Here is a 16,500-nt window from a genome sequence, read left to right on the forward strand (position 1 = left end):
CAGATATGGTTATGTCTTTGTGGCGATTGCTTGAAAAGTAACCGAGGAGAGATATGCCCATGGAAGATGGTATCAAACACCCTAAGAAACTGCTCTTTACTTTACTTTTCTATTGCTTTCATCTTGCATTAGTGGGCTGTTTAGAACTTATGGTATGTGGGGCTTGTCTGTATTGTGATAATAATCGCCCGGAATATTATTTCTGTTGTCTTCGATCTCCTTATAGGCTCGGGGGTGAATGGTAATATCATAGTAGACGGCTAACTGGTAGAGCTATCCCATATGAGCTGAAAATTATGTTGGGTCTTTGTATTTAGTACTCTATTTACCTTAGTAATTGTAGTTGACGCACTTGGGTTTCTTTAGTAAAAAATCGACGAGGGAGCTCTCTTTTAAACAAAAAAAAACATTAAATTTACTTCACACTAGAGAAATGGACTTCTCTCGTATTTACCAAAAACCTGAAAACTATTAGAAGGCCGAGAAATAAACAACATATTTTTGTGGACACAATCCGTATTTCACAGTGTTGTCAAATTTGGAGCGTGCATGCGCGCGCGCGGTTTTTGACGGTCAAATTTGAGCGTGGTCGGTCTCTTTTCGTCCGCATCGAGATCGAGGTGCTTCGGCCTCGTTGCTTTTTCAGTCTCGATGCAGCCAAAGATTTGAGTATGCGCCAGAAGAAATTGAAGAAGACGTGACGGCGACAAGTCAAGGCCGTCTCCCTCGATCTCCGCCGTCCGACGCTTGACAACCCACGCCACGTGATGCATGGCGCCGCAGCTGCATGCAAGCATGCATTCCGCCCATGGCGGGGCCTCGCTCACTCGGTACAAATCGCTCCTCAGTCGCATGTCTCGCATCCAAGCTGAGACTGAGAGACGACCTAACAGGACAATGAATTGTGTATCAGTCTGAACTGTGATCTGTTCAGCACCAAGATAATGCCCCCGAACCTGTAACCGACGACAAGAATCGTCCAAACTTAATTAGTGGCTACGTGTGGTGTGACCATCAGTTGGTCACTGGATTAAGTACTTATCAGCTAGCTACCAGCACGTACGTACGTATCGACATGCATGCATGCATTGGTCGATGGATCAAGATCAAACCACACGTTGCTGTAGACGAAATTCAAGCCTTTTATGAAGTTGGAGCGCCCTAAGCTCTCTTGTTGCTGCATGCATGTGGGAGCTGTAGTGGTTGCCGAGTGGTCACTCTCCATGCATGCATGCGTCTCACTGTCCAGAAACTGACCAACGAACCTTTCCCTTTTCTAGCCTTTCGCTTCATCTCGTCGGTGAGGTGATAGTCGTCAGTCCTTACTACAATCAGCGGTTTTGTCTGTTCAAGAAGTCCAAGGCTAGCAACAAAGTCTCTCACTACTACCTACTCCTACATGGTTGGGTGGCTTGGAGAAGCAGCAAAGATGGACTTGAGTAACAAAGGGTCCTTTTTTTACAGATAACATTTTATTCACCACTCATATTCCATGTATGTAACAACCAACCACCAGACATAAAACTTTTTCACCAGTATCTCGGATTAAGGACCAACTGAGCGGTTAGGCAGATAAAGTGCAACTGATAGATTGGCAGTTATGCATGCTAGGAGTAGGCGAGGAGTCACCCTCCATGTGCCTCACTGCCTCACCATCCGGAAATTTGACTACCATGCATCAACTCAGTTTACCTTTTCTTTCACCTTTACCTCGTCGCCGTCAGTCCTTGCTACCACAATCTAATTTTTTTTCTGCAGTTCCAGCAGCAAAAAGACTATATAAATGGCCCGTTTCAACGAACCTTTTGTTTGTTTATTATTATCAGCCATGTGATCTTCTTTTGACTATATGCAGTATCAACCGTCCGAATTGACCAACAAGACTGTGTTCAATTGCATGCAATTCACGTCACAATCACACGAGAAAGCAGGGAAAAAGATACAATTGGCAGTTGTACTATACTCGTATTAATTAACTCACCGGGTGCTCGTTCTCATTAGCTATATCTACATGTGTACAGAACACCAAGCTAGCTAGATTGCATAGGCATGCAATCCAGCATCCACATGTACTACGTACGTTTGGAAGCCTAGAACTACGTACGTACCTACGTACCAGCCGGCGGTTGTGCATGCAGCTGTAGGTACTCTGCGACAGGCCTGACTCATTATCTTTTTAGAAAGTGGTAGTTGCGCTGTGTAGGCTCGATCAGTGTATGAACAGCTGGGGGACATGGAAAGAGAGACCTCAACTTATATTTTCTATACCAACTCGTCGTTTTCGACTTTCCAGACACCGTTGTGCATGCATGCAACCGCCAACCGATCGTACGACGTCGTTTTTGGTACGTACTGTTTGCATGGATGCATGCATGGTCGTGAGCTCGTGATTGGTTATGCACGACCTTTTCTCATCGCCATCTTCCGCCGACGATATGTATATAGTACAGTCTAGTTAGTCACAAATCGTTTGGTTGGTGTTTGTTGGTTATGTGTGCATGTGTTATTTTTCTTTATCTTCCAATAATTGCATGCAGGTCATGTCACCTTTGAACCTTTTTCGGTTTTCAACAGGCTATAGGTGGTGGGTGCTTCCCAATGTGGTAGCCAGGAGATATATAGTAATATAGTGTTGATTAATCTGCGCATTTCATCATCTCCTTTCGAAGATGTTTTTCTTTTTTGAGAATTAGCGGGGGAGAAGCCCCTCCACCTGAATATATTACTGAAAGTGATCATTATGCCAAAAGATTGTGATCTAGTTTATAAGAAAAATCGGATCGAAAACCTGAACAAGGTGATCCAGTTTATAAGAGAAACCGGGCCATAAACCGTACATGTATCAAGGTTGCAAGGAGATGAGAAAAACATAAGGCCCAGCGTATGACATGACCTAACTAGCAGAGTAAAAGAACCGTCACCATGACAGACACAAGTAGTTGTGAGGTGTCGTCAAGGGATCACAATATTAAGACTTTGCGAGCAACCTAACGCACCACACCGACGTGCCTACCGGACCCACGATGCAACACAGGACCATCCACACAGTCAACGAGTGCCAAGAACGAACCCTTTGAAGATGACATAATTTCTATTCCGCTCTTGCTATTTTCCAGGCAACTTCAATTTTTGTGTGGATTGAGTGACCGTCTTCTTACACACAAAACTTTGTCATGGTGTGTCATTTCTCTTGCTGCCACTACACTACCACATAATTCCGCATCAGTGATGGTTGGGAAACTCCATATTCTAGACGGTTTTCCTTGCCATCTACCATAGGGTGTATTTTTATTTAACACCCCCGTTCCTCACATATGCCAAATAAACTATATGCAATAGTGGATTATTCTTATTGAGAGAGGTCTGGAGTAAGCGTTATCACTAATGGCTCTTTGTACTATACCACCCACAACATGTCATCTATGATCTCAGTTTTGTCGATCGGATGTTGGTATTTATGTTAAATATCATGGGGCTATTGTCCAATTTGTGTTGAACTGAAAGAGGGTTAGGTGTTGAGGTTTAACACATGTGTGTAACCCGTGCATAGTACATAACAACATCGTTGACACCCAAAATAGACCCAAAAAAGCACATAACGGGATTGCGAGAGGGTCGTCAGACTAGCCACTGTGGTAGTTTGAGACGGGGCGAGCATCTGTGAGTTTCATCACCCTGTATATATATCATGTTGATTTAATACAATAGGGTGGAGCGCTCGAGCAGGGGCTCTTGGAGATGTAGGCTTCGCCCGAACTCCGCCATCAAGCTTCTTCTAATTTCCAGTGTGGTCAATAGTTCTATGTGTACCTCGGCAACACGAGACTAGCAACCATGGTGGTCAGGTATAACAGTCATTGAAAACCTTCGGTACTTCTAGTTTCGAACACATTTGCAACATGAACTAGTCCATTGGGTTTTAATATTTTTGGGTGGGGTTTAAGGTGTTTCTTTTTGTGTTCGAGCAACTGTCTGTTTACGTATCCTTGTCCGGTCTGTATTCACCCAATATTTGTTTCTTACATTATTCTCTTCAAGAATGAGTGTTTCCAGTATATGAAATCTAATTTTGGATTCCCACAAAAGAATACAGAAAATACATGGTAGCATCCATGCATATCGTTCACTTCCGTCCTGTTTCGAAACTACTGTGTGCCTGTGTGGACGACAGTAGCCGGACGAACTCTGCACGATGGAGCACTCAACGGTGCTATTCACTTTTGCTCAACGCATAGACAGCTTGATGTACTTCATCGTGCGGAAATCGTCCATTATCTGTCGTGTGTGTAGCAGCACTCGTTCCATTTTCACCTGGACTAGCTACCAAATGCACGCAGCCGATAAAGTTGATCTTGTTTCCTGTAGACGAGAGACACCATGATTAGATGCCACAGGAAGACGAAGGGATAGCAAAAAGTTCACCTTTCAGGCGAAATGATGCACCAGCAACATAATGAACGGTAGACGGGGTACATATATATGCATATCAAAGGATCGACCAACGGACCACAGCAAACGGGACGCCATCATGGCCAGGAAATGATTCGTGCGGTGGCCACAGTGAAAGTCACTCTATTATAGTAGAATTTACCTTGCCGTGCATGCCATCCATGTCCCCATTTTCTTCATGAAACCACCCTACGTAACAAAAGAAAACAGAGGGATTATGGCACGGGAGACTGCATGCATGGTTCACAATGTGACGGGCGGCCATCACTTTCACGGTGCAAGAAAACTAATGCGTGGATGACCAGATGTGCATGTTCATCTGAACCTCGACGGGTGCATGCATGTGAGTGCGATGGATGATACAAAGTTTCAAATGGCAATCAGGCCATGTGCACACAACCTGTGGGTAACATGCACGCAAATGCCCGGGTTTCCCATGCCTAATCTTGTCGACACATCACTGGAATTGGATCCGTGCAAGTTAGGCCAATTGCACCATGCATGCACGCACTCAAAATGCATGTGCTCACAACGTGCCATGTCAAATCTACACCTCAACTCCGTCTTTTTAGCATGCGTACACATCTACCCCAAGTTGTAGATACCGTATGGTGTGGTCACCATACGTATTTACATGGTTGAATTGAATGGAGGAGATATACACTATCCATTGCGACCGGATATGGTTCTAGCTCTTGTTTGTCCCCGTGTGTGTAAGAATCAGTATCCTCTTTCTGATTGGCTAGAGGTAGCTATCTCATTTTTGTGACATTTCATTATATACCCGTCAGTATATATCAACCCATAAATATCTTTGATGGCCACTTGTGGTATCTTGGACAAGTATATATATGTCCTGGCATTTGTATACTACAACAATTGTGGTACATCCTCATTTGGTCGTTTTCCAAGAACTACAAAGACCCAAGTAGCTAGGTATCTTGCATTTTCAGATATTCGATCCATACTTTGAAGCGTCACATTCATTATACTTCAACTGGTACATACGTGCGTACCTGCACAGCTTGTGGAATAAGGCTGGTTGTAATGGGGAGTATCATATAATAGTATCATGCATATGATACTAGTGTATGATACTACCTCTCTAATGCATAGTATCATATATTAGCATCATGTAGTACTTCATTTATTGCCATGCATGATACAAAGTAGCATAGCATTTATCATGATACGGTATCATAATATGATACTCCATCATCTCTTTCTTCATTTAATGCTATGACACCTCATCAAAATTGCCTAGTTGGTATGCATGATACTAGCTATGATACTACCATTACGACCAGCCTAATCCATGAAAATGATGGTGTCGCCATTAAAGTTATATACATAGATAGACGCAGAAGTAACCTGAATTTTGTCAACTATATGGTCACTTTCTTCATAAATTCCCATGGATCCCCATGGTTTGTTCGTATATGCATGTTCCCCGCGTCATTATGTCGATTTCTTGCCACATCTGTTCAGATTGGTGGCTTGCGCGATCCATGAAACGAAATGAATTAAATGGGTCAAGCCAGTTTATAGGTGGCTTTCCATGCATCCTTGTCCAGCCCATCTGCCCATGTGGCTACTGGGCACAGCTTTATCTTCTTGACTATATATGTGTAGGTCAACAATGCCACGTGGTCAGTTATTGGGGGCATGCCATTGTCTAAAATATGCAGAAGTATCTCACAGGAAGAAGCTAGGGCAAACCATTAATTGGTGCATATTTCATTGTAGTCACAACATTCCATGTAACCTATCTGAGCTGCGCTGCATGGATCAATGTGCCCTCTTTTCCATAATGTTGTGCATATAGATTTTTTGAAAAGTCAAATTTCACAAACTTTGACCAAGTTTATGGAGAAAAACATTTACGTCTAGAATGCCAAACATGTATCATTAAATTAATCATAAGATATAGTTTCATATTTATATATTGACATTTTAGATATAAATAGTTTTCTCTGTAAACTTAATCAAAATTTATAAAGTTCGACTTTTCAAATTTTTTACACGCACTACATTATGAAACGGAGGGAGTCGTGTATATTCAAGGCAACATTCAGTACTCCCTACTCCCTAGAGCTGACTAAAGTCGAGCTGTTTCTTTTTCTTTTGAGGGAACCGACTAAAGTTGAGTTGAACTGCGATGATACTTCAAATGTCGAACAAGAGAAGACCTTTTCAACAAAGAATTCAAAAAAGAAGGCAGTTTCGAGGATCCGCAAGGGACATGAATGGGGCTAGCTCAGCTGGGTGGGAGTTTTTCAGCCCAAATCCAATCTAGAATCTCAATTTTCCCAGCCCACTCGAACCCATTAAGACCACTTGTTGATGGGCCAGCTGGCTTAGATTTGTCTTTTATTTTTCAAGAAGCAACAGACCGAGATTGAATCAGCTTTGCTAAAAAAAAGTAGCAGCAGAGATTAAAAAAAAAACTTGTTGCACCATTTAACTTAATTTTTTAATAATTACCGAACATGGCTATGCGTACAAGTTCTTATTTAGGCAGCAAATTCGTACCAACTGGGATGGAGATGCACCTTTATTTCCCTTGATAACTTTTTCAATTACACGACCAATTTGAAGAAAATGTGTCGAACACCTTTTCTACTTACATGAACATTCTTTTGAAAATGCGTCGAACACTTTCTTATATTACGTGGACATTTAAAAATAAATAAAACACTTTTCAATTACATGAAGATTTTTTTAAATGCATCAAATATTTAATTATATTACGTGAACATTAAAAAACATATTGGACATTTTTAATTACATGAACATTTATAAAATTCATCAAAAACTTTGTTACATTACGTGAACATTTTTTAAAAATGTATCAAACACTTCTAATCAAAAGGACATTACAAAAATTCATCAAACACTTTTTTTATTGTCGCATATCTTTTAAATGTGTCGGATACCTTTTCTAATTATATGAACACTAATAAGAAACAAAATGCACGGACATTTTTAAACTATACAAACTCTTTTGAAATACATGAACACTTCAAGAATAGATGACATATTTTTTAAAATACATGGACACTTTTTTAAAAACTTGAACATTTTTAGGAGTATATATTACTATTTTGATATTTTATGTCTGCAATAATTTGTATGGCACACGGTCTTTAATAATTTTATTAGTTAATTTAAATTTATTATATATATACCTCATTAAGATAATTTTCCGATTTTGGGAGAAAAAACTGGACCTTTGTTAAGTGAGCCGCTCCCTTTTGCTGCGAGCAACATATATATATGGGACCATTTCAGATCGTCTCGTAAAACTGAGGTGCGATGGGGGAAGCTAGCTGCCTCTGATCATGTTTGCACTGATGACTACACCCCAGAGATATCATTTTTCACATGTAACGTGATTGATGTACTATGTTGTTCCACTTATCTATGAGATTGTAACCCAACTATTCTTGTAATCTCATCCTCGCCCCCAACTCTCACCTTTGTAAATGTACTCTATCTTATAATGAAATGGTTCAGGCCGGCGTAAGCCCGCCGTAGCTCCGTCAAAAAAAAATTTCACATGTAAATGTAGCACCAACTTTGACCTTTGTGGGAAAAGGATAGGCCAAACCAAAGTTGCATGCGTGAATGCCAACCTGCATAGTACATGCCACTAGAAATATTATGTGCATGACTCATGACTAGGAGAATGTACTGACCATATGTGCATCAGCATGCATGCATGTGTAGCTGTGAGTTGGTAGCAAGCAGGGGTACCTCTCAGGTGGAATTTCAGAGGACTTCTTGACATATGCACAGTGACATCAAAGTCTCCCTGTCTAACATGGACAAGGGCAGATCATATAGCCTCCAGAGCTTCAACCCTTGGAAAAAGGGTGGTGGTTTCGTTGACAATTCAGAGATTATGGTTTAGTTTCTTGTTATTGCGATCTCATTGGTGCCATGCGCTTCCTAGGAGGGGAAATCATACAATTTCTGCTGGGATCATGCTCGTCATGTGAAAACCTGACAAAAGACGTTTCATCGTCGATCAGGCTCTAACGACTTTGTTAAAACGTCTTATATTTTAATATGGAGGGAGTAGTAATTTTGGTGGATTTTCCATGACAATATGACATGACGTAGCATGGGGCCAGAGCACACAATATTCATGCAAGAATCCAAGGCATGGTTAGGCAGAGCTGACAAGGTGTGTATCGTGCACCACTGTCACCCAGCATTTCTCCATTTGAACACAGAACAGCTCTGCTCAAGTTCAACGCATTTCATTCTAGCTATGCTACATGTCACCCATATTAGCAGCTCCTTGGGTTGTGCTCCCATTTGGAGTCATGAGAAAACAAGGGAAAGGGTTACAAAACAGTTGGGTTACCACATCCTCTGCTCTCTTTTGTTTACCACCGTAGAATGCGTACTACCAACTGTTTTGACTAACAAATTACATACAGGTTTCTAGAAGTCTCGCACCGAAGTCACCACGAAAGGATTCTGTGGTATAAATCAGATGTAGTCACCACGAAAGGATTCTGTGGTGTAAATCAGATGTAGTATTATGTTTTCTTCCTGAAAAATATAATGAAAAAAAATGCAATGGTAAAAACTGCAAAGCAGAAGGCGCGAATCGGGAATGAGGTAATACTATCTGATTTCAGTTACGCCCCCTCCCCCTACTCGTGTGGTTAGTAACAATAATCCAAGCCGGCCTGCAGACTGATTCATTAACTAGTTCGATTATTAATAGTCTATGAACAATTTATAATGAAAACCGAGGCATAACAGTTGGACGATTTCCCTGTTTGCCATGTCTTGTCATCAACAAGAGAAGTCAAGAGAATCATGATATCTACTTATGCTATTGCTTCTGTATAAGGCTCTAGACCATATATATATATATATATATCCCCCATTTCACCAGTAGTATGATTATGACACCTCTGATTCCCATGCACTACTAGCTTGCAAGATTTCTCTTCCTGCATATGTATAGTAGCTAGAGCCACTAACCTTCTGGACTAATGCGCGTCGAATAGTTTGAGCCGAATATGGAATCATCACAATGTCCACTCTAGGGTATATTGTACTCATGCTATATAAGGTTATGAAATGTAAATCCTTCAGCGCGTCGCACGGTCCACACAATATCCACGGTAATAAAACAAGCCACGGGTTAGTGGCGTGTTCTGTTCATGTGTTTGTGCATCCAGTGAGACGACGTGCGAGTACGAACTGGAAAGACGGGACTATATTCAACATCAAGTCATCGAACGTCCAGGTTTACCACTCTATCTGAAAGCAATGACAAAAGCCCACTTTTTTGGGCCTCATTGGCAAAGAGCTTACTTTGGGCTGGGCGGTCCTCTTTTTGGTTTTCGGCTACAATGATGACGCGCTTTTGGTCCGTTTTCAGAGTGTCCCAGGCTTCTGTGATTGCTCTAATCCTGCGGATTACAGGCACAGAACAATTTCATCTTTACCATTGTGGAGATCGAAATCGGCTCAGAAGAATGCATAAAGTGCAAAAGTCTAAGATTTAAAACTGAACTAGCACAAAATATATGTCGGACAGAGACTGATCGGGTTATGAAGTTAACAAAGGAGCAAATGTACAAACAAACAGGCCTACATTTTTTTTTAGAAAAGGAGGATGACCCCCGGCTTCTGCATCTGGGAGATGCATACGGCCACTTTATTGATTATTCTCGAGGACCTTACAAAGTATTACAACAATGTGCCTGAATCCACCATCTTGGCAACATATGCCGCTACTCCTATCCAATATGATGAAGGGGTGCTAGCTGGGCCACTACCCAAACCACTCACCTAAGCCTAACATCAAAAGCCGGAAGCCAAAACAGGCCTACATGTACCCTTGAAAGATTACTGGAGCATGGAGCTGCGACTCTCATCACCACTGATCAAGATAAACAAGGGTGCATACCATTTCCTCGACAATGATCAAGTTGCGCTCTGCTTCTCCACTGAAGTTCATCTGGAAAAGTCCAAACAACTTTCACGGTCAAACTTTGCTGGAGCAGATTGCACATTATATGGGATATGGCATATGTAAGATGTAAAAGGAGCACAAAAGAAAGTCAAATGCAAAGATGATTAAATATACTTTTTGCAATGGGAAGAACAAGGGTGCATATTGCCAGTATGGACCTACCGTGAATATTTACAAATACTAGTCGATCAGTTTTTTCTATTTTATCATCCTGCTTGGACAGTTGGCCTGTCCTTGTCAGTGCTTGGGCATTTAAACAAAATTATACGTGTCTCTCACCCACCCATCCACCCACTCCTCACGCCTGGAGCAGCTTCATTTTGCCAGGAGTCTCTTCAAGATTTGCCAGAGGCCAGCCTAGTCAAATTTGTCCACAGACCAACCAGAAGCGTGCCTCATCAACCCCGGCCATGGAGGTTGCCATATCTGCAGTTGCAGGTGAACTTGTGAGTCGATTTGTCACCTTCCTGATGAACAAGTACCACTCCTCCAGCCATGCACAGTCAGAGGAGACGGTGGTGGAGAGGTTGCAGCATGTCCTGTTGAGAGCTGTAACCATTGTCGAGGAGGCGGATGCTCGATACATAACCAACTCCGGGATGATGATGCAGCTCAAGATGCTCTCGGAGGCCATGTACCGAGGTCACAGCCTGCTCGATGCCTCAAGGTACCGAGCCCTCCAAGACGCCGCAGGCTTCGACGAGGTTAGCAGCGACGAGCCATCTAGCAGCAGTTTGTATTTTGCCATTCCCCTCAAGCGTTCTAGAACAGCAATGGTGAAAGACGACAAGGCCATGCGCCCGGGGTCACATGGTGCCTTGGAAAACTTAGAAATTGCTGTTGCTAACATGGCTGAATTTGTTGTGCTTCTGGGTGGATGTGAGCGCATGTCTCGAAGGCCATATGATGTTTATCTTTACACCGACAACTTCATGTTCAGCCGACATGCTGAAAAACAAAAGCTCTTGAGCTTCCTGTTGGAGCAAAACGACCCTCCTGGTGATCATGCACTGGCAGTTTTTCCGGTGATAGGTGGTGTTGCAGTTGGGAAGAAAACTTTGGTTGCCCATGTGTGTGGCGACGAAAGGGTTCGCTCATGCTTTTCCTCAATTTTGCACTTGAATGGAGACAGCCATTTGAGGATGCTTGACGATGGAAGGACCATGTTTGGGAGGACAACACTGGTAGTTATTGAATTTGCTTCTGATGTATGCGACGATGACTGGAAAAGCTTTCAGTCCTTTTTCAGAAGGATGGGCAGAGGAAGCAAGATCATCATCATAAGTAAATTTAAAACAGTAGCCCGTTTTGGATCAGTGAAGCCAATTTTCCTTAACGCTCTATCTTACGATGAGTTGAGGTATCTTTTCAAGACACTGGCATTTGGAAGCGCAGACCCAGTAGAACATCCACGGCTAGTACAAATAGCAGATGAAATCACCAAGGTGCTGCACAGTGTGCAAGGTTCACTTGTGGAAGTAAATGTGTTTGCGGATGTGCTGAGAAGGAATCTCGATGTTCAGTTCTGGTGTTGCATACTGAACAAGGGGATCAGACTGGTCAAAAGAAACCTGTCCATATATGGCGTGCACCCAACCCTGCTTATAGAACAAGGCCAGCCAGTGGACATAACGGACCTCGCCTCGCATCCACTTAGCATGATACCGTATAAACCCAAGGAGGAATCGCCAAGTGTGTCGTTAGGGGCGCTTGTAGCAGACCCTAGCATCAGACCGGATGGCGACTTCACTCTGGTCGCATGGGAATCAAGGATACCCCCACATAAATCATTTGTTCATTATGTCACAAGTCGTGCCCAGGATACACAGGAAGGTAGTAGCAGTGCCTTGCCGGGGAGGAGGAAGCGCCGAGGCGTGCCATTTTAATGTTGCTTCAGACTAGTGTAATGTGATTCTAATTTTGCTTCAGACTGGTGTAATGTGATTCTACTTTTGCTTCAGACTAGTGTAATGCGTAACTCTTGTTGTAATCTTTTATATGCGGCAAAGGAATGTGTTCACGTATACTGACGAACTATTACTAGGCCCTGTTTGTTTCAGCTTTGTTAGGGAACAGATTCAGCTTTGAAAAAGCAGAAGCTGAAACAAACAGCCATTGTAGAACCGCTTTGAAAAATCAGCCGAAAGCTGATTCGGGCTATTTTCAGTGTGTTGGGCTGAATCACGTCCCGGTGTACTTCAGTGCCAAATTTATCAGATCCACAGCTGATTCTGTCGAAGCCGAAGCCGAAGCCGAAGCCGAAGCCCAAACAAACAAGGCCAAATTCATCAGACCCAACGACCCCTCCTGCTCTTCTTGGACAGCGAATTCAGGTAACGACATCATCTAAGGTGGCAGATCAGATACCTCCCCACTATCACCAGCTCGTCTCGGTAAGGTGGATTGAAACTGAACCAACAAGAAGGAGGTTCTGACCAGCATTTTGATACTACCAAGAAACCGAACTCTATGCATGTGCAGTTGCAATTACAAGACACGATTAAATCAAGGAGTCTGCTTAGGTGCAGGAGTCCTTAAAAACCAGTAGATTTGGCGAGATTCGGGAAAATGAAACAGGTTTGAGACTGAAATTACCGGCATTTCGAAGAACTGTCGGAGCTCCGAGGCGGCGCGCTCCGTCTGCGAGGTTGCCGGCGGCGAGGCTCCAGCTCGTACTCGACCGGGCTAGGCGCCTCCCCTCCCGCCCTCCGCCGACTTCGCGTCGGCGACCACCGTGGAACCGCGCGAAGGCACGACGGCGACGCTGCGTGCTTGGCGTCGCCGGCGCACGCGGCGACCCTGCAGTCCTGCCGCCATGGCGCCGCATGGGGAAGAAGGGGATTGGGGATGGACTGGGCGCTGACGACTGGGCCCCACGGCAAACATAAAAGTCTATTTTCTTACGTGAAAAAAAACGGTTTTGCCCCCGCAAGATTTGCACTGTGTAGATGGGTCCCACGCGTCAGCGGCAAGATGGGCCTTCCCTTCAATTTCCGTGGCCACATTTCCTTTTTCTTTTTTGAGCGTTAGAGGTCACAAATTTGAAGGTGTTTTTTTGGGATTTTTAATCAAATACTAGCAAATATCTATTCACCTTTTTTTCGGATTAATATCTATTGACCTAAAGCATCGTAGCTCAATTTTGAAGGCGTTTTGGTTTAGAGCGCGGTTACACAAATGTTAAGAGAATTAAATAACACCGGGATTTTAAACACCAAGATAATTTCCAATACCCATCTAGGGTTTGATACGCTTGTGGCGATCCCGTGGTGAGGCCACCATACCACTAACGGATCGGAGACCTCCCCTCTAGTATGATATTTTTTTTGAATTTTCTCTAGTATGATATTGGATTAGTCTACATAGGGTTAGCCCCAACTCTTTGGGAGGGGGGTTTGGGAGGGGGGGGGGGGGGGGCCGTAACTGCACCCTGCGACGAGGAGTTTTTCTAGTTTTCTTAATCTCTAGTTTTCTTAATCTATGAACATGATAAACACAAGTGAGATCACGAAAACTAAGACACCCGCAAAATAAGACATAAATAATTCTTCTTTTTTCTTTAGAAAGACACATAGACAATTCTTGGAGGATTTGTCAGACCCGTATATAAGAAGGCATGTTAATGATGAAATCATCACATTTGGTTGTACATCTTCCGGCCACCATCTAGTTATAACTCCTTGTTTGCCATGTCTTGTCATCCAATAAAAGTAAAAAAAATATCATCATGTTCAGGTATACAAATAGTATTTTTTACATGAGGTATATATATACAAATGTATATATATACAAATAGTATATACAAATATATATACAAATGTATCTAGACGTATTTTAATTCTAGATAGTATATACAAATGTATCTAGACGTATTTTAATTCTAGATACATTCATTTTCATCCATTTATGCGACAAGTAATTCCGGATGGAGAGAGTATCAAGTTACGGAGGGAGCATCTAATATCTTGTCATCCCCCATCCGGAAATACTTGTCGCATAAATGAATAAAAATGGATGTATATATAACTAAAATACGTCTAGATATATCCATTTCTTTGACAAGTATTTTCGGACAGAGGAAGTACATGAGGTATATATATACACGTATTACCTTCCTCCCAAAATACTTATCTTAGTTTTGTATAGATATGGATATATCTAACACTAAATGTGTCTATATAAATTTGTAATTAGACAAATTTAAGAAAAGTAATTCGGGACGGAGTGAGTAGTTTTTTTTTCTACGAAAAGAATCAGATCTATTATAAAGATTCACCGGAAGTACAAAGTACCTCAAACATAATAAAAATTACATCGAGGTCCACAGACCATTGCCGCCATGGGAACGAGCCGCCGTCACCGTCCCCATACCGAAGTGGGTCTGACCTTGTCGATGAAAGCTAGGAAGTCTTCGTACATGTGTCCCTAAGGACCAGTGCCCCGGAGTCGCAGTCGTCGCCGTGGAATCCTTGAATCAATCTGAAGAACCTGCCACCAAATGTCGTTGTTGCGTACACACGACGAGAAACTTTAACCTCGCTGTCCCAAGGAGTTGGCAGGAATTTGTGCCGGAGCTTTGTCTAATTCGTCCCAACGGACAAACTTGAGAAGGATCGAAGTCCAAAATACTGACTCGAAGAAGGAGCGTCGTCATCCGTCCAAACGCCACTCCTATGAGGACTAAAACCCTACCTATCTACCAGCAGCGAAATTTTCAGCCCAAAACCGATCTAGAATCTCAATTTTCAGCCCAAAACCGATCTAGAATCTCAATTGTCAGAGCCCACTTGAACCCATTAAGATCACTTGCAGATGGGCCAGCTTGCTGCCATGCAAAGTATGCAGATTTGTCCTTTATTCTTCAAGATGCAACGAAACTGAGATAGAATCAATTGTACTAAAAGTTTACGAAATTAAAAAGTGCTCATGGATTTGAAAAAAAATTCACGAATTTATAAAAGTTCACACATTAAAAAACCATAATTTTGAAAAAAAGTTTGCGAATTACAAATATGTTCATGGATTTCTTTAAAGAAAAGAAAAAATGAACAGGAAAAGAAAAAAAACGGAAGAAAAACCAAAAACGCGCCTGGAACATTCTAGAAACTTCAGAAAACCGGATGGAAGAATTGCGCCAAATAGGATACTCCACTGATTACAGAGACAAAAGCAATTTCAGGTAGGTAGAAAGCTTCCAGTTTTGCACAGGAAACAAAACCAGGTCAAACTAAACTAAACCAGCACAAAAATAGGCCACATGGGGACTGACTGACTGACCGGGATCTGAAGAAACCAAAGGAGTCAGGCATGGAGTCTCGGTTCTCGTCATCGTTTGCCATGCCGCGTAACATCTCGCACAAGTTTCTTCGCCAAAAAATCGAGTGGCACCTTGCGTCTCCAGTCAAGCTCATCTAGAAAAATCCCAAGAAATTCCGCGGTCAGAATTTGCTAGAGTAGAGCACACATAATTGAGTAAAAAGATCAAACGAAAGACAGGCAGAAAGATAATTACATATGTGCAATTTCTTATGTAACAACAATTAATGTGGTTTGGACAAGTTGGCTTGTCCTTGTCACCTGTGTATGGACGTTTAGAAAATTATTTGTTCTGTGACGGTAGAAGTTGCGAACAGAACCCAAATGAAGGGGTTAGGAGAAATTCAATATTAATGAACTACAATAAGAATAAGAATCTAGCCTAGGAACGGGTAGGTTTCAATTCTTTGCTGCTACCGAACATAGGAATCGGGCCTAGGAACATAATGGACCCGTTACATTCCACCCCATGACCTGAACCAAACACACCCTAAGCTATCACCCACGACCAGGACACATGTTCTGATTGGCTGAACGTTGCTATCTCATTTTATGACATTTTACTACATACCCGTAGTCGTGACAAGTACGTGTGCTGGCATTTATACACAACAACTGTGAAATATCCTCATTTGGTCGCTTTCCTAGAACTACAAAGATCCAAGTAGCTAGCCTTTGGATCTGTACTTTTTAACTCCATAAGCAACACAAGCATCCACTTCAACGGGTAC

General features: G+C 42.4%; 2 protein-coding genes across 2 annotated transcripts; one reads left to right on the top strand and one right to left on the bottom strand.

Moving 5' to 3' along the window:
- Positions 1-9,476: 9,476 nt before the first annotated feature.
- LOC125535031 lies at positions 9,477-13,334 on the bottom strand. The gene is made up of 3 exons (XM_048698094.1): positions 13,049-13,334; positions 10,388-10,438; positions 9,477-9,887 (listed from the first exon to the last, which is right to left on the bottom strand). Exons 1-3 carry the CDS (start codon positions 13,278-13,280, stop codon positions 9,853-9,855), a joined length of 318 nt encoding a protein of 105 aa, XP_048554051.1. The 5' UTR covers positions 13,281-13,334; the 3' UTR covers positions 9,477-9,852.
- LOC125535030 lies at positions 10,446-13,038 on the top strand. The gene has a single exon (XM_048698093.1). It carries the CDS (start codon positions 10,864-10,866, stop codon positions 12,337-12,339), a length of 1,476 nt encoding a protein of 491 aa, XP_048554050.1. The 5' UTR covers positions 10,446-10,863; the 3' UTR covers positions 12,340-13,038.
- Positions 13,335-16,500: the final 3,166 nt, after the last annotated feature.

This window comes from Triticum urartu, chromosome 2 (genome assembly GCF_003073215.2).
Source record: "Triticum urartu cultivar G1812 chromosome 2, Tu2.1, whole genome shotgun sequence".
Lineage (NCBI taxonomy): Eukaryota > Viridiplantae > Streptophyta > Magnoliopsida > Poales > Poaceae > Triticum > Triticum urartu.

Bases quoted from the DNA above. Each gene is read 5' to 3' on its own strand.
- LOC125535030 (XM_048698093.1), top strand. From the start codon at position 10,864: ATGGAGGTTGCCATATCTGCAGTTGCAGGTGAACTTGTGAGTCGATTT.
- LOC125535031 (XM_048698094.1), bottom strand. From the start codon at position 13,280: ATGCGGCGCCATGGCGGCAGGACTGCAGGGTCGCCGCGTGCGCCGGCG. The intron at 10,439-13,048 runs GTAATTTCAGTC...GGACTTTTCCAG, and splicing joins GACAGTTCTTCGAAATGCCG to ATGAACTTCAGTGGAGAAGC. The intron at 9,888-10,387 runs GTATGCACCCTT...TGTAATCCGCAG, and splicing joins TGATCATTGTCGAGGAAATG to GATTAGAGCAATCACAGAAG.